At 43.6% G+C, this 24,258-nt stretch overlaps 1 protein-coding gene across 1 annotated transcript in view; it reads right to left on the reverse strand.

Annotated features, from left to right (window-relative positions):
- Positions 1 to 22,326: 22,326 nt before the first annotated feature.
- Positions 22,327 to 24,258, reverse strand: part of LARS1 (leucyl-tRNA synthetase 1) — a 101,356-nt gene continuing 99,424 nt past the window's right edge. The window contains exon 32 of the mRNA XM_068277537.1: positions 22,327 to 23,937. Coding sequence (XP_068133638.1) covers positions 23,732 to 23,937 — 206 coding nt within the window. The 3' untranslated portion in view covers positions 22,327 to 23,731. The remainder of the gene's footprint in view (positions 23,938 to 24,258) is intronic.

Consider the following 24,258-nt stretch of genomic DNA (forward strand, 5'->3'; position numbering starts at 1 on the left):
TGCAATGCGATAGGCGGCAGATATTCCCACAAAGTGCAATTAGATTGGCCGCAGATGTCCCCACAAAATGTAATTAGATTGGCGGCTAATTTCCCCACAAAATACAATCAGATTGGCGGCAGATATCCCTATTTTGTGGGGATATCTGCCGCCAATCTAATTGCATTTTGTGGGGATATCTGCTGCCAATCCATTTGCATTTTGTAAGGATATCTGCTGCCAATCTAATTGTATTTTGTGGGGGTATCTGCTGCCAATCAAATTGCATTTTGTGGGGATATCTGCCGCCAATCTAATTGCAATTAGATTGTCGGCAGATATCCCCACAAAATGCAATTTGATTGGCAGCAGATTTCCCTAGAAAATGCTATTAGATTGGTGGCAGATATCTCCAGAAAATGCAATCAGATTGGCGGCAGATATCCCCACAAAATGCAATTAGATTGGCGGCAGATATCCCCACAAATTGCAATTAGATTGGCAGCAGATATCCTTACAAAATGCAAATAGATTGGCAGCAGATATCCCCACAAAATGCAATTAGATTGGCGGCAGATATCCCCACAAAATAGGGATATCTGCCGCCAATCTGATTGTATTTTGTGGGGAAATTTGCCGCCAATCTGATTGCATTTTGTAAGGATATCTGCTGCCAATCTAATTGCAATTTGTGGGGATATCTGACGCCAATCTAATTGCATTTTGTGGGGATATCTGCTGCTAATTTGATTGCATTTTGTGAGGATATCTGCTGCCAATCTAATTGCATTTTGTGGGGATACCTGCAGCCAATCTGATTGCATTTTGTGGCGATTTCTGCTGCCAATCTAATTGCAATTTGTGGGGATATGTGCAGCCAATCTGATTGCATTTTGTGGGGATATCTGCAACAAATCTAATTGCATTTTGTGGGGATATCTGCTGCCAATCTAATTGCATTTTGTGAGGATATCTGCTGCCAATATAATTGCATTTTGTAGGATAATCTGCTGCCAATCCAATTGCATTTTGTCGGGATATCTGCCACCAATCTAATTGCATTTTGTGGAGATATCTGCTGCCAATCTAATTGTATTTTGTGGGGATATCTGCTGCCAATCTGATTGCATTATGTGAGGATATCTGCTGCCAATCTAATTGCATTTTGTAGGATAATCTGCCGCCAATCTAATTGCATTTTGTCAGAATATCTGGTGCCAATCTAATTGCAATTTCTGGGGATATCTGCCGTCAATCTGATTGTATTTTGTGGGGATATCTGCCTCCAATCTAAATGCATTTTGTGAGGATATCTGCTGCCAATGAAATTGCATTTTATAAGGTTATCTGCCGCCAATCTGATTGAAATTTGTAGGGATATCTGCCACCAATCTATTTTCATTTTGTCAGGATTTTGTATGGATATCTGCCGCCAATCTATTTGCATTTTGTGGGGATATCTGCTGCCAATCTTATTGCAATTTGTGGGGATATCTGCCGCCAATCTAATTGCATTTTGTAGAGAAATCTGCTGCCAATCTGTTTGCATTTTGTGGGAATATCTGTCACCAATCTAATTGCATTTTGTGGGGATATCTGCCACCAATCTAATTGCATTTTGTGGGGATATCTGCTGCCAATCTAATTGCATTTTGTGAGGATATCTGCTGCCAATCTAATTGCATTATGTGGGGATATCTGCCGCCAATCTGATAGCATTTTGTGGGGAAATCTGCCGGCAATCTAATTGCATTTTGTGGGAATATCTGCTGCCAATTAGATAGGCGGCAGATTTCCCCACAAAATGCAATCATATTGGTGGCAGATATCCCACAAAATGCAATTAGATTGGCGGCAGATTTTCCCACAAAATGCTAATTGCATTTTGTGGGGATATCTGCCGCCAATATGATTGCATTTTGTGGGGAAATCTGCTGCCTATCTAATTGGCAGCAGATATTCCCACAAAATGCAATTAGATTGCCGGCAGATTTCCACACAAAATGCAATCAGATTGTCAGCAGATATCTCCACAAAATGCTATCAGATTGGCGGCAGATATCCCCACATAATGCAATTAGATTGGCAGCAGATATGCCCACAAAATGCAATGAGATAGGCGGCAGATATTCCCACAAAATGCAATTAGATTGGCGGCAGATGTCCCCACAAAATACAATCAGATTGGTGGCAGATATCCCCATTTTGTGGGGATATCTGCCGCCAATCTAATTGCATTTTGTAGGGATATCTGCTGCCAATCTATTTGCATTTTGTGGGGATATCTGCCGCCAATCTGATTGCAGTTTGTGGAGATATCTGCCACCAATCTAATTGCATTTTGTAGGATAATCTGCCGCCAATCTGATTGCATTTTGTGGGGATATCTGCCACCAATCTAATTGCATTTTGTGGGGATATCTGCCACCAATCTAATTGCATTTTGTGGGGATATCTGCTGCCAATCTAATTTTATTTTGTGGGGTTATCTGCCGCCAATCTAATTGCATTTTGTTGCGAATATCTGCTGCATATCAAATTGCATTTTGTGAGGATATCTGCTTGCAATCTAATTGTATTTTGTAGGGATATCTGACGCCAATCTAATTGCATTTTGTGGGGACATCTACCGCCAATCTAATTGCATTTTGTGAGGATATCTGCTTACAATCTAATTGCATTTTGTGTGGAAATCTGCCGCCCATCTAATTGCATTTTGAGGGGATATCTGCCACCAATCTGATTGTATTTTGTGGGAATATCTGCCGCCAATCTATTTGCATTTTGTGGGGATATCTGCCGCCAATCTAATTGCATTTTGTGAGGATATCTGCTGCCAATAAAATTGCATTTTGTGAGGATATCTGCTGCCCATCTAATTGCATTTTGAGGGGATATCTGCCGCCAATCTAATTGCATTTTGTAATTACATTTTTAGGGAAATCTGCTGCCAATCTAATTGCATTTTGTGGGGATATTTGCCGCCAATCTAATTGCATTTTGTGGGAATATCTGCCGCCAATCTAATTGCATTTTGTGGGAATATCTGCCGCCAATCTAATTGCATTTTGTGGGGCTATCTGCTGCCAATCTAATTGCATTTTGTGAGGATATCTGCTGCCAATCTAATTGCATTTTGTGGGGATATCTGCTGGCAATCTAATTACATTTTGTGAGGATATCTGCCGCCAATCTAATTGCATTTTGTGAGGATATCTGCTGGCAATCTAATTGCACTTTGTGGGGATATCTGCCTCCAATCTGATTGCCTTTTGTGGGGATATCTGCCATCAATCTAATTGCATTTTTTAGGGAAATCTGCCGCCAATCTAATTGCATTTTGTGAGGATATCTGCAACCAATGTATTTGCATTTTGTGGGGATAACTGCCACTAATCTATTTGCATTTTGTGGGGTTATCTGCCTCAAATCTATTTGCATTTTGCGGGGATATCTGCCGCCAATCTATTTGCATTTTGTAGGGAAATCTTCCGCCAATCTAATTGCATTTTGTGGGGATATCTGCCACCAATCTAATTGCATTTTGTGGGGATATCTTCCGCCAATCTAATTGCATTTTGTGGGGATATCTGCCGCCAATCTATTTGCATTTTGTGGGGATATTTGCCGCCAATCTAATTGCATTTTGTGGGGATATCTGCCGCCAATCTATTTGCATTTTGTGTGGATATCTGCCGCCAATCTCATTGTATTTTGTGGGGAAATCAGCCCCTAATCTCATTGCATTTTGTGGGGATATTTGCTGCCAATCTGATTGCATTTTGTGGGGATACCTTCAGCCAATCTTATTGTATTTTGTGGTGAAATCTGCCGCCAATCTAATTGCATTTTGTGGGGATATCTGCCGCCAATCTATTTGCATTTTGTGTGGATATCTGCCGCCAATCTTATTGTATTTTGTGGGGATATCTGCTGCCAATCTAATTGCATTTTGTGAGGATATTTGCTGCCAATCTGATTGCATTTTGTGGGGATACCTTCAGCCAATGTCATTTTTTTTTGTGGTGAAATCTGCCGCCAATCTAATTGCATTTTGTGGGGATATCTGCCGCCAATCTATATGCATTTTGTGGGGATATCTGCTGCCAATCTAAATGCATTTTGTGGGGAAATCAGCCCCCAATCTAATTGCATTTTGTGGGGATATCTGCTGCCAATCTAATTGCATTTTGTATTGAAATCTCCCGTCAATCTATTTGCATTTTGTGGGGAAATCTGCCGCCAATCTATTTGCATTTTGTGGGGAAATCTGCCGCCAATCTAATTGCATTTTGTGGGGATATCTGCCGACAATCTATTTGGCGGCAGATATCCCCACAAAATGCAAATAGATTGGCGGCAGATATCCCCGCAAAATGCAATTAGATTGGCGGCAGATATCCCCACAAAATGCAATCAGATTGGCAGCAGATCCCCACAAAAAGCAATTTGTATTCTGTGGGGAAATCTGCCGCCAATCAAATTGCTTTTTGTGGGGCTGTCTGCCGCCAATCTGATTGTATTTTGTGGGGCAATCTGCCGCCAATCTAATTGCATTTTGGGGGGAAATCTGCCGCCAAACTGATTGTATTCTGTGGGGAAATCTGCCGCCAATCAATCAGTTTGGCGGCAGATTTCCCCACAAAATGCAATTAGATTGGGGGCAGATTTCCCCACAAAATGCAATCAGATAGGTGGCAGCCCCACAAAATGCAATCAGATCGGCGGCAGATATTCCCACAAATTGCAATTAGATTGGCGGCAGATATCCTCACAAAATGCAATAAGATTAGGGGCTGATTTCCCCACAAAATGCAAATAGATTGGCGGCAGATTTCACCACAAAATACAATGAGATTGGCGGCAGATATCCACACAAAATGCAAATAGATTGGCGGCAGACATCCCCACAAAATGCAATTAGATTGGCGGCAGATATCCCCACAAAATGCAATCTAATTACATTTTGTGGGGATGTCTGCCTCCAATCTATTTGCATTTTGTGGGGAAATCAGCCCCTAATTTAATTGCATTTTGTGGGAATATCTGCCACCGATCTGATTGCATTTTGTGGGGCTATCTGCCACCTATCTGATTGGGGGCAGATTTCCCCACAAAATACAATCAGATAGGTGGCAGATAGCCCCACAAAATGCAATCAGATCGGTGGCAGATATTCCCACAAAATGCAATTAGATTAGGGGCTGATTTCCCCACAAAATGCAAATAGATTGGCGGCAGATTTCACCACAAAATACAATGAGATTGGCGGCAGATATCCACACAAAATGCAAATAGATTGGCGGCAGACATCCCCACAAAATGCAATTAGATTGCATTTTGTGGGGATATCTGCCGCCAATCTAATTGCATTTTGTGGGGATATCTGCTGCCAATCTAATTGCAATTTGTGGGGATATCTACCACCAATCTGATTGTATTTTGTGGGAAAATCTGCCGCCAATCTAATTGCATTTTGGGGGGAAATCTGCCACCAAACATTGTATTCTGTGGGGAAATCTGCCGCCAATCAATCAGTTTGGCGGCAGATTTCCCCACAAAATGCAATTAGATTGGGGGCAGATTTCCCCACAAAATGCAATCTAATTGCATTTTGTGGGGAAATCTGCCGCCAAACTGATTGATTGGCGGCAGATTTCCCCACAGAATACAATAAGTTTGGCGGCAGATTTCCCCCCAAAATGCAATTAGATTGGCGGCAGATTTTCCCACAAAATACAATCAGATTGGTGGTAGATATCCCCACAAATTGCAATTAGATTGGCAGCAGATATCCCCACAAAAAGCAATTTGATTGGCGGCAGATTTCCCCACAGAATACAAATTGCTTTAGGTGGGGATATCTGCTGCCAATCTAATTGCAATTTGTGGGGATATCTGCCGCCAATCTATTTGCATTTTGTGGGGATATCTGCTGCCAATCTCATTGTATTTTGTGGTGAAATCTGCCGCCAATCTAATTGCATTTTGTGGTGATATCTGCCGCCAATCTATTTGCATTTTGTGTGGATATCTGCCGCCAATCTCATTGTATTTTGTGGTGAAATCTGCCGCCAATCTAATTGCATTTTGTGGGGATATCTGCCACCAATCTATTTGCAATTTGTGGGGATATCTGCCGTCAATCTCATTGTATTTTGTGGGGAAATCTGCCGCCAATCTAATTGCATTCTGTGGGAATATCTGCCACCAATCTGATTGGCAGCAGATATTCCCACAAAATGCAAATAGATTGGCGGCAGATATCTGCTGTCAATCTAATTGCATTTTGTGGGGATAGCTGCCGCCAATCTGATTGCATATCCCCACAAAATGAAATTAGATTGGTGGCAGATATCCTCACAAAATGCAATTAGATTGGCGGCAGGTATTCCCACAAAATGCAATTAGATTGGCGGCAGATTTCCCCACAAAATACAATCAGATTGGTGGTAGATATCTCCACAAATTGCAATTAGATTGGCAGCAGATATCCCCACAAAATACAATCTTATTGCAATTTGTGGGGATATCTGCCACCAATCTGATTGTATTTTGTGAGGATATCTGCCGCCAATCTATTTGCATTTTGTGGGTATATCTACTGCCAATCTAATTACAATTTGTGGGGATATCTACCAAATCTGCCGCCAATCTAATTGCATTTTGTGGGGATATCTGCCACCAATCTGATTGTATTCTGTGGGGAAATCTGCCGCCAATCTGAGGTTTGAGATTGAATATCCACTTTCCTTCTGCTGTTGATATTTTTTTTCGTAAGATTTGACTATCTCCATTTCTTTATATATCTCTCTAGGGCCAAGAACTTTAATCAGGTAGGGGAAAGGGAGGGTGGTGGGGATGGGTCGGTGAGGAAGGGTGGTGGGGAAGGGGTGGGTGGGATAGGGGAGGAAGGGTGGTGGGGAGATTGGAGGGGAGGGGTGGGTTGGAGAGGAGGTAGGGGTGGGAGGGTGATCAAGGTAGGGGAGGGGTGGGAAGGAGGGAGGGAAGGAAGGGGTGGAAGGAAAGGTAGTGGGGAGAGTAGGGTAGAGGTAAGGGTGGGAAGGAGGGTGGGGAGAGGTAGTGTGGTGGGAAGAGAGGGTGGTGGGGAGTAAGGGAGGGTGATGTAAAGGGTAGAGTGGGTGGTGGGGAGGAAGGAAGGGAGGACCGGGTGAGGAGAGGAAAAAAGGGAGAAGTGAAGGGAGAAAGGAAGGTGAAAGGGGTGAAAAGATGGAGGGGGGATGAGGAAATGGTTGAAGAGAGGAAGGAAGGAAGGAGGGATGGATGGAGGTGAGGAAAAGAATAATGGAGGGAGCCAGGAGGTGAGGAGGGAGAAAGGGAGGGGTGTGAAAAGAGGGAGGGGTGGAGTAGGGCTGTAAGAGGAGGAAGTGGGGGTAAGGAGAGAAAGGAGAGAGAGGGAGGGAAAGGGGTGAAGAGAGGAAGGAGGGGGAAGGTGAGGTAAGGAGGGGGGAAGGTGAGGTAAGGAGAGAAAGGTTTGAGGAATGAAGGAGGGAGGGGGAGTGAGGAAAGGGAGGATGGAAGGGAGGGGGGTGAAGGGAGGGAGGAAAGGAAGAGGGAATGAAGGGAGGGGGTGAGGAGAGGGAGCGGTGTGGAAAGGGAGGGGGTGATGAGAGGGAAGGGGTGGGGGGGAAGGGGGAGGAGAGAAAGGAGGAAGAGGTGGAAGGATGTCGGTGAGAAAGGATAGTGAGGGAGAAGGAAGCGGAGGTAGGGTGGGTGGCAGGAGGTAGAGCGGGGGGGGGGGGGTAAGGGGAGGAAGGAGAGAGGGAGAGCAAGAGGATGAAGGAAGGCAGATGTGGGTGTGGAGGTAGGTGTGGGGAGGGAAAGGGTTGGGGGGGTTGTAAGAAGTGTGGGGAAGTTGAGGGGACATAAGTACGTGTGGGGGAGAAGGGTGATGGGGAGGGGGTATGGAGGAAGAGTAGGTAGTATGTAAGGGGAAGAGGAAGGTGTAAGGGAAGTGTGGGAAGGAGAGTGTGAAGGTGGGGGAAAGAGGTGAAGGTAGGGGGTTATGGGAGAAAGGAAGGGGAAAGAGGGAAGAGGGAAGATGAGCAAGTGAAAAGGAGGTGGTTGAGGAAAGAAGGAAGGTGGGAGGGGAGTGAGGAGAGGATGAAGGGAAGGAAGGGAGGTGAGAAGAGGAAGGAAGGAGGGCAAGAAGAGGAAGAAAGGGATGAGGAGAGGAAGGAATGGAGGGGGTGAGGGGAGAGAGGGGTGCGAAGAGAGGGTGAGGAGAGGGAAGGGGGGGAGGAAAAGAGGGAGGAGAGAAGGAGGGTGATGAGAGAAAGGAGGAAGGATGTAGGGGTGAGAGGGATGAAGGTGGGAGATGGGTAAGTGGAGGAGGGAAGGAGGATGAAGGAAGGCAGGAAGGAAGGTAGGTGTGTGGAGGGAAAGGGTAGGGGGTTGTAAGGGGTGGGAGGAAGTTGAGGGGAGGTAGGTACATGTGGAAGGGAGGGAGGAAGGGTGTCAGAAGGGTGGGTGTGTAAAGGCAGTGTGGGAAGGAGAGGTTGAGAGAAGGAAGGGGGTGCGAAGAGTAAAGGGAGGGGGTGAAAGGAGGAAGGAAGGGAGTGAGAAGGAAAGAAAAGGGAGGGCAGGAGGAGGAAGTAGGGAGGAAGGAGGGGAGAGGTAGGGAGGACTGGGAGGAGGTAGGAATGTGGGTGGAGGGAGGAGGAATGTGGTAGAGGTAAGGAGGGAGTTAGGCGAAGGGAGATGAAGATAAGGAAAGTGGGGGTAGTAAGGGTAGGTGAGGAAGGTGTGAGTGTGGTAGGAAGAGGGGGAAGGTGGTGGGGAAGCAGGGGGGGGGGGGTACTTGTGAAATGGTAGGGGGAGGGTGGTTGGAGGAATTTGAGAAAGATGAAGATGGTGGGGAGGAAAAAAAAGGTAGGAAGAGAAGTAAAGAGGGAGGTAAGAAGCAAAGGAGGGAGGAAAGAGAAGGAAGGGAGGCAGCGAGGGTAGGGGAATGGTGGGGAGGGAGGTAGAGGAGGTGAAAGAGAAGGGAAGAGGTGACAGGAGAGGGAAGGGAGGGTAGAGTAGGCTGGAGGGATGGTGGAGAGGGAACATGAGAGAAGAATGTAGAGATGGAGTGAGTAAGGGAAGGAGGAAAAGGGAAGGTGGGTGGGAAGGGAAAGGAGGGAATAAAGGAGAAAGTAAAGGAAGGTAGAATGAGGGAAAAGGAAGGGAGATGAAGGAAAGGCAGGGAGGCTAGCGTGAGAGGAAAAGGAGGGGGAATGCTATATGGGAGGAAAAGAGAATGGTGAGGGGAAGAGTGACAACTTGAGAGAAGGAAGAGGGAGAGGAAAAGGAGAGTGGGAATGCAAGAGAGTCAGGGGACAGAGGGAAGATAGCAAAAGAGAATAAAGGAAGAAGAGCAGGAAGAGGAGGGGGAGAGAGAAAGTGGAGAAGGGAAGAGGGAGGGATAAGAAGCGGTAGAGAAGGGATAGGTGAGAGGAAAGGTTGGGTGGGGGAGGGAGGGAATGGTGCAGGAGTGGATGAATGTGTGAGAGATGAAAGGAAGAGAGGGGATGGAAAGAAGCGGGATGAAGTGGAGGGAGTGGATAAAGGGGAGGGGGAGAGAGAGCTAAGGGGAAGAATAAGGGGAGAGATGGAAGGAAAAGAGAAAGCACAGGAAATTGAGTAAAGAAGGTAAGGAAGAGGAAAGAGGTAGGCAAAGGGAGAAAGGGAGAGGGAGGCAGTGGGAAGGAGAAAGGGACGAAGGGAAGAGGAAGGAATGAAAGGGAAGGAGAGGATGGAAAGTGGAGAGAGAGGTAAGGGGAAGAGTAAAAAAAAGGAGGTGGAAGAGGAAGGGTGAGCGGGAGATATGGCAGGAGACGATGGTAAAGAGAATGAAGGGGAAAGAGGGCAGGGTAAAATAAGAGAGGGTAGGGGAGGAGAGGGAAAGGATTGGAGGGGAAAGAAGAAAGGGACAAAAGGGATGAAGGAGAGAAGGGCAAATGAAGAGAAGGGAGGAAATGAAGGGGAGAGAAGGAAGGGGAAGATGAGGGAAGGAGACAATGGCGAGAAGAGAGTGAGCAGGGGGAGAAGGAAGGAAGGGGAAAGAGAGAGAGAGAGATGGAAGGGGAAGAGAGGGATAGGAGAGGAAGGATGGTGAAGTGGAAGGAGAGGAAGATTGAGAGGAAGATCGTGATAGGTAGGGGGGGGGGGGGGCAGGCAGGGGAGCGAAGATAGATAGTGGTGGGTAGGGAGGGAAGGAGGGGGAGATATGAGGAGAGGGAGGGAGGAGGGGAAGGAAGTGGGTAGGAAGGAGACTGGGAGGAGGAGGGAAGGGAGGGGGAGAAAGGTGGTAAGGAATGGAGAGAAGTGAAAACAAGGGAAGCACCACCTCCTGCTTATCAGCTGGCCTTTATTAGAGAAGGAGGAGGCTACCCAGGGGGAAATTCCCCCACCAACTTAGGACAAGCCACATCTGATAACTGATCACCACTCCTTTTGTCTATTGTCTGCTGACCACCAAGCATCTTCCAGCTGAAATTTAATGCAGCCAGAACAGCAGCATTTATAACCACATACGATATGGTACCTTGAGGCAGATCTACTGGATAAGCGCACTGTGTGTAATGTGACAGATGTCTCCTATACCAAGTGCTTTCTCAGCGCACAGGTGCAGCCTTTACCACCTTCAGCCTCACTTGTGAAAGAGGCCTTACATACAGCCAGAATAAGGAGCAGTCCACAGCTCATTGATGTTAATTGCACCACTACTTTTTAGAGGTGATTAGAGGCAAAGTGGCAAACAATGGAGAATGGTGAAACTTGATTCAAACACATTTTCCTATGGCATTATGCACAATAAACGTAGGGCTCAATAAAGTAACAATCGTGCTGAAATGTATAGATATGGATTACAATACCATAATTTACAAAATCATGTTTTCTACCCTGTTCCTGCTTTGACGCAGTTTAATACAGAGTGTCCTGTACAGATGTACAAAATTACTCTTACTGGTAATGGGATTTCCATGTAATCCTACACAACAGGGAATAGAGATTGTTGTTCCCACTTAAAAGTAATAAGTAAAGCAATGGGACACTTGTGTGAGGTAGGGTCTTATAAACTCTGTGCTTCCTGCCTCTTTAAGAATGTACTAGACTTACTGCCTAAGGGCAGGGATTAGGCCTGTTGTGGAGGACTACATGAAAATTCTATTACCAGTAAGCACGGTTTCACACCAAAAGAAGCTAATGAGCGTTTCTGTTCACCAGCGCTCATTACAACTATGGGGTTGATTTTATAAAACTACCACACTCAAGCAGCACGTGTTAATACTAGCTTGTACATGCTACGCACAGCCCCGTCAGTGTAGTGTGCGCTGTTCACTTACACGCAATCCTTGTAAGTGTGGCGCAATGAGCTTGTAGCATAATCACAATACTTTAGTCGCACGGCCGCCACTATGTTAACCCTACTACGCTAGTGAAGTATTGCGTCGTGCTACAAGCTCATTGCACGGCTGTTACAAGGATTGTGTGTAAGTGAACAGAGCACGCTATGCTGACAGGACTGCACAGCATGCGTGCGCTAGTATTAACACATGTTTTTTGAATACAGTAGTTTTAATAAATCAGCCCCCATTTTACACCAAAAGCACTTTTTTCCATTAACCCTCCAGGACAGGTATACATCGAGATTTGGCCCCTCCCAGGAAACAGGAAACATCCACAAGCCTCTCTATAAATAAAAAACTGTCAGGTATCCGGCAGTATGGATGTTTCCTGTTCCAGGGACAGGTCTCTCTATACCTGCGCTGCATGTCCTGGAGAGCCTGGGGGGCTAGGGACTGTTGGCGCTGCGGGGACAGGTGAGGATCATGAGGCAATGTTATCTGCTGTCAGCCGCTTACCTCTCTCTATAGCCGCTGTGGAGGGTCTGGGGAGAGAGATGGCTGTGGTAGCTTCTTGCTTGGCAGGCGCCGCCGGCTGGAAGGACGAGGGCACGCTGCAGGGAAGGCGGAGGCCGAGCGGGCGCAGCGTGCCAGTATCCATGATGGCGGACGGGACACTTCCGTTTCCGCTTATGTCGTCACTTCCGCCCGCCGGATTGAAGAATGCGCAGCATTCCCCGCGTCTGGGCACTCGTGCAGGACGCAAGATGGAGCACAACCAGCGCCTGGGACGAGCGGAAGCCTGTAGGCTGCTCAGGAGGTCCCAGGGCACATGAGCCTAAGCCGGATACTAAGGTATCGCGTTTTTCACATGTAAAACAGTTGTTTGTGTGAAGGCTGTTCTAAGGTGGCTCACTGGACTGGCTGTGTTATGGGGAATTTTTTGGTTGGTGAATAGCTTCTTGTGGGAAGTTGCCTCACACTGTGGCGGATTGTGGTTACTCTGGCTGCATGGCAGTTAAACAATATCTGTATTATGTTTATTTTATTACAGAGTACAGCAGCTTCATCCTCTGCTCCATCTGCTACTGCTATTGAAGCATTGGATACTGCTAGGCCTAAAGAACGCTGTCCCTCTTCTAATGGGAAGCTACCGGTGCCTTGGAATAAGTTATTATGTCAGCAGTGTGCAACTTGTGTTTTGAATGAAGAGTCTGTTGTGGCTTATAAAGATTTCCTTAAAATGGTTCGCAAGGAAATGACAGTCAATGAAAGTGTTTAGAGAATCCATGTCGGCTCAATCTGGTGTTAATCCTCTACCTATTATTATTATTGCACAAGTGCCGTCTGGATCTGTTTCTTCAGCTGCTACGGTGCCACAGCCAATTGTACAACAACCAGTAGTCATTGCTCAATCACCTACTGTTATGCCTAACTATCCTATAGATCAAACAGCAGTACCTGCTGACAGGAGCTGCTGGTGGACCTATGGAAGAATCCTCACCATCGGCAACAGGGCATAAGAAAGCATCTGCTAGAACAAATCATCCTGTCTTGTCAGATTCTGAACCAGAGGAATACTCTGATGATATCTCTGAGTGTGACTGATGAGGACTTGTCTGAAAAAGATCAGAATAAAATGTCTAAATTTAGATTTTCTGCTAACGAGACAGAGGAATTGTTAAAGGCAATTTATGATTCTTTAGGTTTGAAGGATGACGCTCTTTCTTCAGTGTCTACGCATGATGCATTATATACGGGCATGGAAGGAGAGAAACCAATGGTTTTTCCAGTACATTCATCTACTAAACAATTGATTAATAGTCAGTGGAAGAACCCTGATAGGAAGGTCTTTTTATCTAGAGGCTTTTAACCCCCTTGGCGGTATGAAAAATACCGCCAGGGGGAAGCGCAACAGTTTTTTTAAATTTTTTTTTTTTTTTTATCATGTAGCGAGCCGAGGGCTCGCTACATGATAGCCGCTGCTCAGCGGCATCCCCCCAGCCCCGCCGATCGCCTCCGGCGATAGGCGATCAGGAAATCCCGTTCAAAGAACGGGATTTCCTGGAGGGCTTCCCCCGTCGCCATGGCGACGGGGCGGGATGACGTCGGGACGTCATTGGGAGACCCGATCCACCCCTCGGCGCTGCCTGGCACTGATTGGCCAGGCAGCGCTCGGGGTCTGGGGGGGGGGGGGGCCGCGCGCCGCACCGGATAGCGGCGATCGGGCGCGCGGCGGCGGCGACCGGGGTGCTGGCGCAGCTAGCAAAGTGCTAGCTGCGTCCAGCAAAAAAAAAATTAAGCAAATCGGCCCAGCAGGGCCTGAGCGGCACCCTCCGGCGGCTTACCCCGTGTCACACACGGGGTTACCGCTAAGGAGGTTAAAGAAGATTCCCTTTTGCAGAAGAGGACTGTAAACAGTGGGATAAATGCCCTAAGTTGGATGCAGTCTTTTTGCAGGTCCACTAGGAAAATGAATTATCCTTTGAAGATCTAGGTTTTCTAAAAGAACAATCAGATAAAAAAAAGCTGAATTTGCCTTAAAGAAAACTTGGTCAGCTACCTGCGCAAACTTCCGTCCTGCTGCTGCTACTACATGTGTAGGCCGTACCCTAGATTTATGGATGCATCAAGTAATGCGTCGCATTAAGATGGGGTCAAGTTAAGAAATTATTTTAAATTCATTTACCGTAATGTTTAAGGCTATAAACTTCATTATAGATGTGGCAACGGAATCTATCCGTTTGACCGCAAGAGCGGCGGCGTTGTCTAACGTGGCCAGAAGAAATATCTGGATTAAAACCTGGGAGGGTAGTAATGTTTCTAAAAACCTGTTAGGTATCATTCCTTTCTCAGGTGACCTATTGTTTGGTCCCCAGTTGGATGAAATCCTTGAAAGGACATCAGATAAAAAGAAGGGTTTCCCTAAAGAAAAGGCAATTTAGACAGGGGAAAAAGTTTTTTCGTAAGGACAAGAGAATAAAACCAAACCCCAAGACGGACGTAAACCCTGGTCCTTCGCTCGCGAGCAGAACAAGCCAAATGCATTGTTTGGTGGTTCAGACTCCACTACAAGAAAGCAGCAGTGACAGCGAAGAAGCTGTGGGAGAAAGGTTGGGCTCCTTCCTCCCGCAGTGGCAGAAGTTTGCGACCAGCCCATTCATTCTCAATCTGATCGAGTTGGGATACCATATTGTATTCCAACAAAGACCTTCAACAAAGTTCATAGTGACAAAAGAGTTGAGGTCAAACCAAGAACAGAGGGCCATATCTTGCATTCTACAAGATATGTTAACAAGAGAGGTGGTCACTCTGGTGCCAGTTCTGGAGCAGGTAAAGGGTTTTTTATTCAAAAATCTTCCTAGTGAAAAAACCGTAGGGCAAGTATCGTCTAATTCTGAATCTCAAACCACTCAAGCCTTTCATAAAGCATCAGGTTGCCTCCCCTTGGGCATACTGTCCGCTCCGAGAATTTTCACCCGAGCTGATCTCACATCTGCACAAAAGAGGTATTATGATTGTTCCCTATTTGGACGATCTTCTAATTATGGCAGAATCAAGGCAAACATTTTTGCTCTACAGAGATAGTTGTAAAGGAACTCCAGCAAGCAGGATGGAGTGTAAGCCTGGAAAAATCATAGTTAGAGCCCACTCAGAATATTATTTTTCTGGGATTCATAATTAACTCAATAGAACAGAAGATGTTCTTACCGGAGCAAAAGCCTGCGAAGGTAATACAGCAGGTGGGAAATCTCAAAAGATTGGATGTCATCTCGATACGGGATGCAATGAGACTCCTGGGACTGTTAAACTCAGTGGCACCAGCAGTACAGTAGGCAATGAAGCATTCACGAATCCTACAGAGTTGGGTCTTGAAAAATTGGGCAAGACAATCGAAACTTTGGATCAGTTAGTACAGATTCTGGTGCAGGTAAAGGAAAGTCTAGATTGGTGGACTATTTCCCACTCGTTATCTCAGGGCAGACCTTGGCAATTTCCAACTCAGGTAGTCTTGACCACAGACGCAAGCTTGTTAGGTTGGGGGGCCATTGTTCAAGATTTCAAAACACAGGGTCTTTGGCAGCATCATATGAAAAATCAGTCTGCAAATCACAGAGAATTGATGGTGGTGAAGTTGGCTCTGATAGCATTTCAACATTTGATAGCAGTCAAGCAGGTGCAAATAAGGACGGACAATTCCACAGTAGTGGCGTATATAAATCGCCAGGGGGGAACAAGGTCACACAAGCTATTGACCCTGGCGTTGAAAATACTGGACATAGCAGAACAGATTCTGTTGTTAATTACAGTAATTCACTTGAAAGGGTCTATGAATGTACTAACAGATCTACTAAGTCGAAAACAGCTGTCGAATACAGAATGACAATTGAACCCCGACGTATATCAATGGATAACGTCTGTGTGGGGGACGCCTGTCATAGATCTGTTTGCCAACAGGGAAAATACAAAGTGTCGTCAATTTTTCTCCCTTAACGCCAAAGACAATCCAACGGCAGTGGATGCTTTGTCACAGACATGAGATTTCAATCTAGCATTTGCATTCCCTCCGCTTAATCTGTTACCATGGGTATTGAGAAAGATTGCAGCATCCAGGACAAAGGTGATTCTTATTGCTCCAAATTGACCACGAAGGTCGTGGTATCCTCTGCTTCTGAAATTAAAAGTGGCGGAGCCGATGCTACTTCCTTTTCTGGACAATTTAATTTTAATTCAGAGGCAGGTTGTTCCAGACATCAACAAATGGAAGTTAACAGCCTGGTTACTGAAGAGCACATTTTAAAGACGTATGGACTATCAGATAAGGTAGTAGATACTCTGATTAAGAGTCAGAAAAAGAACACTAGAACAATATACCTGAAATATTGGAAAACTTATAAATTATGGAAGGAACAGTCAGGATTTAGATCTAATGAAGTTGCTACTGTTTTAGAATTTCTCCAGAGTGGAGTTGATAAGAAATTGGCCTTAAGTACGATTAAGGTGCAAATTTCAGCGCTTTCTGTTTTTTTAGACAGACAATTGGCTGGTCATCCCTTGATTGCTCGGTTTGTTAAATCAATAGAGAGAAATAGGCCAATTGCTGTTAAACCATTCCCGAACTGGGATTTATCTTTGGTTTTGAAGGCTTTGACAAAGCCTCCTTTTTGACTGTGCCAGTAACATGAATTTACGTTTGTTAACGTTCAAAACAATATTTTTAGTAGCAATCACCTCAGCAAGGAGAGTGAGTGAACTTGAGGTCTTATCCTGCAGGGAGCCTTATTGTATTTTTTATAACGATAGGGTAGTCCTTAGAACCAGTTCAGAATTTATTCCGAAAGTTGGGGATATTTTCTATCGATCGCAGGAAATTATACTACCAACCTTTTATCCTAATCCAACAAATGATAATGAGAAACTACATTTGTTGGACATAAGACAAATTCTTAAAGATTCTGGAGAGAGTAGAGTTTAAGGAAAACTGAAGCCCTTTTTTTGTAAATTTCACCGGAAAACTAGTGGAACAGAGGGCTTCGAAGAGAACGATAGCTAACCGGATCAAATTATGTATTATGGAGGCCTATAAAGTGATGGAAACGACTCCGCTGAAAGATCTAAGAGCTCATTCTACTAGAGGGACAGCAACTTGAGCCTTCAGAGCTGTTGCTTCTCCTATGGAGATCTGTAAGGCAGCAACGCGGAAGAACTTGGGAACGTTCATGCGGCATTACAGATTGGATCGGATATCTTCATCAGACCAAGACTTTGGAAGAAAAGTCTTGGAGGCGGTCAGCCCACCCCAAAAGTTAGTGTTTACTTGAGAATCATCTCGATGTATACCTGTCCTGGAGGGTTAATGGAAAAAACTAAACATTAGCTTACCTGGTAATTTAATTTTAAGTAACCCTCCAGGACAGGTGGGGTAACCCACCCCATTTCCTTTTATGATACATAGTGTTTAAAAATGCAAAGGTATAAATTATATATAAATGTATATAAGACACTATTATGAATGGTTAGGTGTCAGGTAGTTGAGACCTGTTGGAATGTTTCTTTATTTAATACTGCCGGATACCTGACAAAGTTTTTTATTTATAGAGAGGCTTGTGGATGTTTCCTGTTTCCTGGGAGGGGCCAAATCTCGATGTATACCTGTCCTGGAGGGTTACTTAAAATTAAATTACCAGGTAAGCTAATGTTTAGTTTTCAGCATTTTACCAATCGCTAGAATTTTGAAACGCTCTTGGAAAACGTATGCTTATGAGTTATTTCACACTGGAGTGATTCTATTTTGTAAACCTCACGAAAGGCCTGCATGTAGCATTTTTTAAGTGATAGCAATTCTACAGAAAGTGTAAGGCCCAGTGCACACCGAGCGGACTTGGATGCGATCCGCCGGCCGCATCCGCCTGTAAATCCGCTTGGCTATTGTATTTCAATAGGCTGGTTCACACCGGCGATTTGAGGTTTTTAGGAACCTGCACAAGCCCATTGAAATACAAAAGCCAAGCGGATTTACAGGAGGATGTGGCCGGCGGATCGCATCCAAATCCGCTCAGTGTGCACTGGGCCAAATCTCTGCAATCCGCACCAAAAACCGCTAGCATTTTGGGGATCTGCTAGCGGTTTTAGTGTGCACTGGGCCTAAGAAAGCAAAAGCACTGCTAAAATAAACCCAAGGTCCTTAATCACACATTTTCATAAAATGCCTTTTAAACCACCGCATGCAAAAAATACTATGCAAAAGAATAATTTTGCACACTTTTTCATCTACTTTTTCTCTAAAGATTTCTCCTAGAAGATCATTTTTCATTTTTTTTTTCAGAATTTATAACTTTGAAAAAGTGAATTGAATAAGGGCCCAAGAGTATTTATTGCTAGCATGTTTTGGTGTGAAACAGTCCTTAGAGTAATTTCCAACTGCCATTGTCCTTCATGACAGGAATATGATATATTATCCTCTCCTCAGGGCAGGAGCAATGCAGACAATACTTTTCTTCCAAATTTCATGCCCTGACTTGATTGAAGATCTTACAGTAGATGACGGCACTTGATGAAGGTATTAAAAATGATGACCATATTGCTGTCCTGCAAATTTCGGTTACTAAGGTAGAATCACTTTCTACCCTGGAGGAGGGAGGCCTGGTATAGTGAGCTTTTTACATTTTCTGGAGGATTGAAATGTAACTTTGTATGAGGAACAAAAGGCAGCAATAATAACGATTATATGTGAGTGATAATGGGTGTTTAGGATGTGCCTTGTGTAGCACATGTCTTAAAATAGAGACATTTGGCCAGTGGGAGCAGGTTAGTGAGGTATGACTGGCCTGAATCTCATCCTCACAAACAACAAGATTAAATACAGTAAAACCTTGGATTGAGAGTAACTTTATTTAAGTGCGCCTTGCTATACAAGCAAAAATGATTGTGAAATTTTGATTTGATATACAAGCAATTGGATTGTACTTAATCGTAATTAATCAGACACGGTGCAAAGTCACATTTCCAAGAAATCCTCAAAAGGAGGCAAAAGCAACTGTTATTGGAGAAGTTCCTTGTTAAAGACACACACACACACACGTGTTGGGGTGAGCCAACAGATGGTAAGGATTCTATTAGTTATAGTGACATTTTTATTTTATACTATTTTACTATACAGTATATGTTTTTGGTTTGTGGAACAAATCAATTGAGTTTCCATTAATACTTATGGGGAAAAATCGCTTCAAGCGTGCTTTGGATTACATGCACGTTTCCAGAACGAATTATGCTTGCAAACCCAGGTTGCACTGTAGTTTAAACTGATGCTCTGTGTTTATGTTCTTATTTTTGTCCTCTGCACCCTTCAGCAGCATTTACGAGAGGAATGCTTTATCCCAACTAGTAATGCCTTGCCTCAATTGTTGGGAATCAGTTTGCCCTGACAATATACTTTCAATTACTGATTTTAACATTTAATACAGAATTCATGGAATGTAGATAGTGTGGATACAGTAATGTTAAAAATAGGCCTAGCTCATACAGTGAGTCTCAAGCAACCAGAAAGTAGACTTATCCAGCAACAGCCAATACCCATCGGTGCTAGGAAACCGAGACTCTACTGTGCATCTTTTAGATATGCAGTTAAAAAAATTCCTGGACTGTGGGCAACCATGAACCGAGACTGGTAATGATTTTCCTAACACACTGAATACCAATAGAAATTAAGATTGCGACCATGGAAGGGTCCTTTCAATGTTTAATACCTAGTATTGCCAAACTGCTGCCAGTTGTGAACTGAATGTAGCTAAAGATGAAAAAAAAAAAGTTTCAACCCCATTCAAAAAGGTAGTAATAAGGGGCAAGGCCAAATTAGATTGCCAATGACACCTATCCCTTGATTACAGCTCCAGCACCTTTAGTGAACATTTTATCCAGCGCAGTATACCAACGATTAATAATATATAACTACATGGTGGTGTCCTGGCTCACGTAGAAACCATAGATTTATATAAGACTACACCCAAACCCCTTCTTCCAACCCGATTCCTAATTAATTTCCCATTGGCTTTGTTTTTTACTTTGGATGTAGTCTTGAGGCTGATGCCAACAAGCGTAGAGGGTTGGCCTTTTTTGTTTAAAACTATTTCTCAAGCTGATATTTCAGTGATAATATAGGCATAAACTTATTATTGGTTTTCTTAGAAAATAACCAGATTTATTTATTTATTTTAGGGGTTGGAACAGAAAGAAATCGATGCTCTAAAGGGTGGCCATACCCATTCCATTTTTTAAACAACGCTTAGTAGAAAGAGAAAAAAAACCAATATACAGCTAGGAAATTGCATAAGTACAATATAACAGCTTGCTCAAATGAGAAGCACTTATTGATTGTCTGTAATACCAACTACAAATGTCTGATTGTCTTGTCCATTCTAGCATGGTGTGGAAGATAAAGAGCTGGGGGGGGGAGGGGGGGACGTATTTCACCAATATCACAGTTCATGCCAATTCATTTTTTAAAAAGGTTTGTTCATTTCCATTGACTGATACAATTTGTTGGTGGGAAAGAGGCCTTAATCAACCAAGACGTTGCGTTTTAGGGGACGTTATAGGTCACATAACGTGCCCCTAACGCAACGCCTGGTAGTGTTGGAGGAGGACACTACCTAGAGCTGCGTTATGCAGCTCTTGGTGCGCATTTTTTGTGCGATGCGGAGACCATGTGATCCGCATCACGTGGTCCGGCCAGCCAATCGCTGTACAGAGCGGCCGCTCCAGGACGTAAACACTGCATGTCACACAGTGCAGTGAATATTAATTAGCCATGTGGCTGGCCGTGGAGGAGGAGGGAAAACCTCCTCCTCCAACATCACTGAGCATGTGCAAACAGTCTAGCGCGGCTTAGCCACATATAACATACAGCATGCAGTACTTTAACTTGACGTGCAGCGTTACAATGTAACGCAATGTGGGCACTGTGAACAGCCCATTTAGTTTTCATTGCTGTGAGTTAGGCTGCGTTACAGGCTGCACTAACGTGCGCCTGTAACGTCTTAATGTGAAAGCAGCCTAAAAGCTCCAAAGAAATTGTTAGAGGTACCACACACCTATGTTCGAGATTGCCGCAATTTCGTAAGGAAAGATTGTATATGGTGAAAAAGTTGGATTGAAAAATATTTCTCAGTAATCAATCACTAAAAAAAAAAAAAAAAAAAAAAAAAAAAAAAATAGAAATGAGGTTTTTCTGATGCTAGTGTAAATGTTATCCTGCAATTGAAAGCTGCTTGCGGCAGACCGACCAAATTCTTAATGTCATTTTCCACCTGAATCACCAGTATTGTGGCATAAAACTTAACATTTAAAGCGATGACAGAGATCGGTTGATAGTTGGTGCAGTCCGTGTGGTATATATCCCTTCTTTCAGAATAAGAGCTGTATTGGCCATGCTGGTAAAATCAGAGTTTTCCATAAAACTGTTGGAATTAAGCAAATCACAAAAAACATTTCAGCCAGTTCTCGTTTAAAGTCTGCCACATGCCTGTCAAGCCCCAGACTTATCTGCTGCCTATTACTGGAGTACCTTGTTCAATTAATTCTTAGTGATATGTGTTGCCAACATCCTCATAATAGTGTGCAAACACTTAAGTGATTTTTTTTATTTTTTTTTAATGTGAAACTGAATGTGGCCATTTTTATCCCCAATACTTAAATTTGTTGCCGCTTTATTTCCTAAGTGAGTTATCCAGTATCTCTGCAGACTTAAACTAATCTTAAGACTTTAATTGTCGATATTGTTTTTGACATTTAAGAATTTTATTCATTTCATATTGGATTTGTTGCATCTAATTTATGGTCATTTGAAGAAACGTTGGTGTTATTTAAAATTGTTTGAAAAACAACAAAGCATGCAGAACAAAGTGTTATTTTCTTCTTCCTCATCCTACTGGTATGGCTAATTAGATGGCACCTTATTAAGCCCCACACCGTCCTGCTACTTATCTCGGGATTTTCATTTAAACTAACAAATTCCAAAATCTTCTCTCTTGCGTCTTTATATTGATCTACTTATAGATGAAGAGTGTGTGTGCGCGCGAGTGTGTGTATGTATATATACACAGCACAGTGGTTTCCAAAAGTATTCGGCCCCCTTGAAGTTTTCCACATTTTGTCATATTACTGCCACAAACATGAATCAATTTCATTGGAATTCCACATGAAAGACCAATACAAAGTGCTGTACACGAGAGAAGTGGAACGAAAATTCCAATAAAATGGATTCAGGTTTGTGGCAGTAATATGAAAAAATGTGGAAAACTTCAAGGGGGCTTAATACTTTTGCAAACGTGTGTGTGTGTGTGTGCGCATGCATGTGTGTGCGTGTGTGCGTACACATACATCCATATAAAGATTTTACAATGTGCAAACACTGACTAAGTAGTTAATTGAATATTGTAAAAAAAAAAACAAAAGTGCTACAAAAAATACATTCAAAAAATGAAATACTGGCACTCAGTTTATACAAGATTTGGTTTTATTTAAATATCTGAGAAACTAGGTAACAGAGCTGAAAACATGATGGAAAACATTGAATGCTTTTCAACAATCTTGTAGCTCCAGTATTATCAGCAGTGTCATCAGTAAGCTTCCCACCATACTAGAACCTCAAAGTGTACCCTGAAGGCATTTTGGGAAAAAGATAGATGCTTACCTCCGTAGAGGGAGGCCTATGGATAATTCAGAGGCTTACCCCATCCCTCTCGAGCTTGCATTCCAGCACTGGGACCCTCTGAACATATATGTCAAGCGCTCGTCAAATAGGTTTGCTCAGCCACACTGCCTAGTAGCACAGAGCGCTAATGCATGGCTTTTTCCTCCGTGCATGAGCAACTTAATGCTAATGTGCAGTCATGCTCGTTCATGGACAGAAGTGCAGCAGAGAAGGAGAGGGTACTGGCCACCAGCCATGGGTTTAAGAAGGATCAGAATAGCCTCTGGAGAATCCAGAGTCTTTCCTCTATTGAGGTAATTATCCAACTTTTTTGTTTTTAAAAGGTTTGCTTTAAGAACTTACATGTATTTGTGTTTATTATTGCACAAGAAACCAACAGTTAGGTTTACAATGCATTAGAAGGCCAATCTTACAACAGAGTTTCCACCAAAAACCAGTGTCTGATTGGTGAATAGACGTGGATAAAATAAATATCCACTAGTGTCGAATATTTCTCTTGCTGCAAAATCTCTACCAGAATTTCTGGTACTGAACAAAACCAGGTCAGACTTTCACTACTGATCCTGATCTAACAGGGATAGAGAGTTCACCTCTTAAGGAAAGAGTTGGGTTCAAAAAAATGATGATGATGCTCAGCTCTCTAATAAGACTCCTAATAGACCTCAGCTTCTGTAATCAGAAGTAGCCTTTTCCTCCCTCTTTCATATTAAAACGTTTGCCCATTGTATCTATGGGGAATGAAGAATGCTAGTGGTTCTGTTGATCAAAACCACATCAATAACATTTCCATAGTTCTAGGACTAGAAGAAATGGGACATATTGGCCATATTGGAAGAGGAATCACAGCTGTCACCACAAATCTTTTAAACAGCATAGATTCATTAAAAGATAAACCAGCGACAGGAAACTTTAGGGGACTGAAAAGTGAGGGACATCTGCCTTTAGGATTCTTTTTGTAATGCCTGAAGTTCTGCTTTAAAAAAACGACAAAAGCTGAGTAAGCCACATACCTTTGTAACCACAGTCTCTGAGAAGCATAAGTAACTGGTGGATGATGTAAACCACTGGCATGCGAGCTTTGGGTGGACTGCTTCTTGAAGCAGGTGATGTATACTGCAGTGTGGTTTTAATTTGACAAGGGTTCTACTAAGGAAGCATTTCTGTGTGAAGCACTGTATAAACCTTCATTTTAATCAACCATATATAACAAGGTGTCTCCAATGTCTGCCTTCAGACCATTATCTGCAACATGCACTCTCTTGTCATTCAGATCAATGTGGAAGGCAGCCTGTGCAGAGATCACAGTTTTACCAGATTCCTCTTTTCCAAGAATTGGAACACGACGGGGCCCCAGTACTGGATCATCGTATCTCATGAGCTTCACCTTTGTGACATCTACAGACAGATAAATACAAGGACATGTAACAACTGAATCTACATTTCAACACAAACATTAGTAACTCCTGAGCCAAAAGATGTCTGGTGGGATGTGTCACGTTGCCAAATGTTTCCTCAAGCATGATGAGACAGCAGATGTTTCCCAGGTACTACGTAAGAGCATTAATTATAAATACAAAATATACAGCATAGCCTTGTGTTGCTAAAGTTTCATACTTCCAAAATCTGACATGGTTGGATTAATCAGGAACACATATTCCATACGAGTCAAAGACTTATGCTAGGTACACACCATAAGATTGTTCGGCAGATAGATGG

The sequence above is a fragment of the Hyperolius riggenbachi genome, chromosome 3 (assembly GCF_040937935.1).
Source record: "Hyperolius riggenbachi isolate aHypRig1 chromosome 3, aHypRig1.pri, whole genome shotgun sequence".
Taxonomy (NCBI): domain Eukaryota; kingdom Metazoa; phylum Chordata; class Amphibia; order Anura; family Hyperoliidae; genus Hyperolius; species Hyperolius riggenbachi.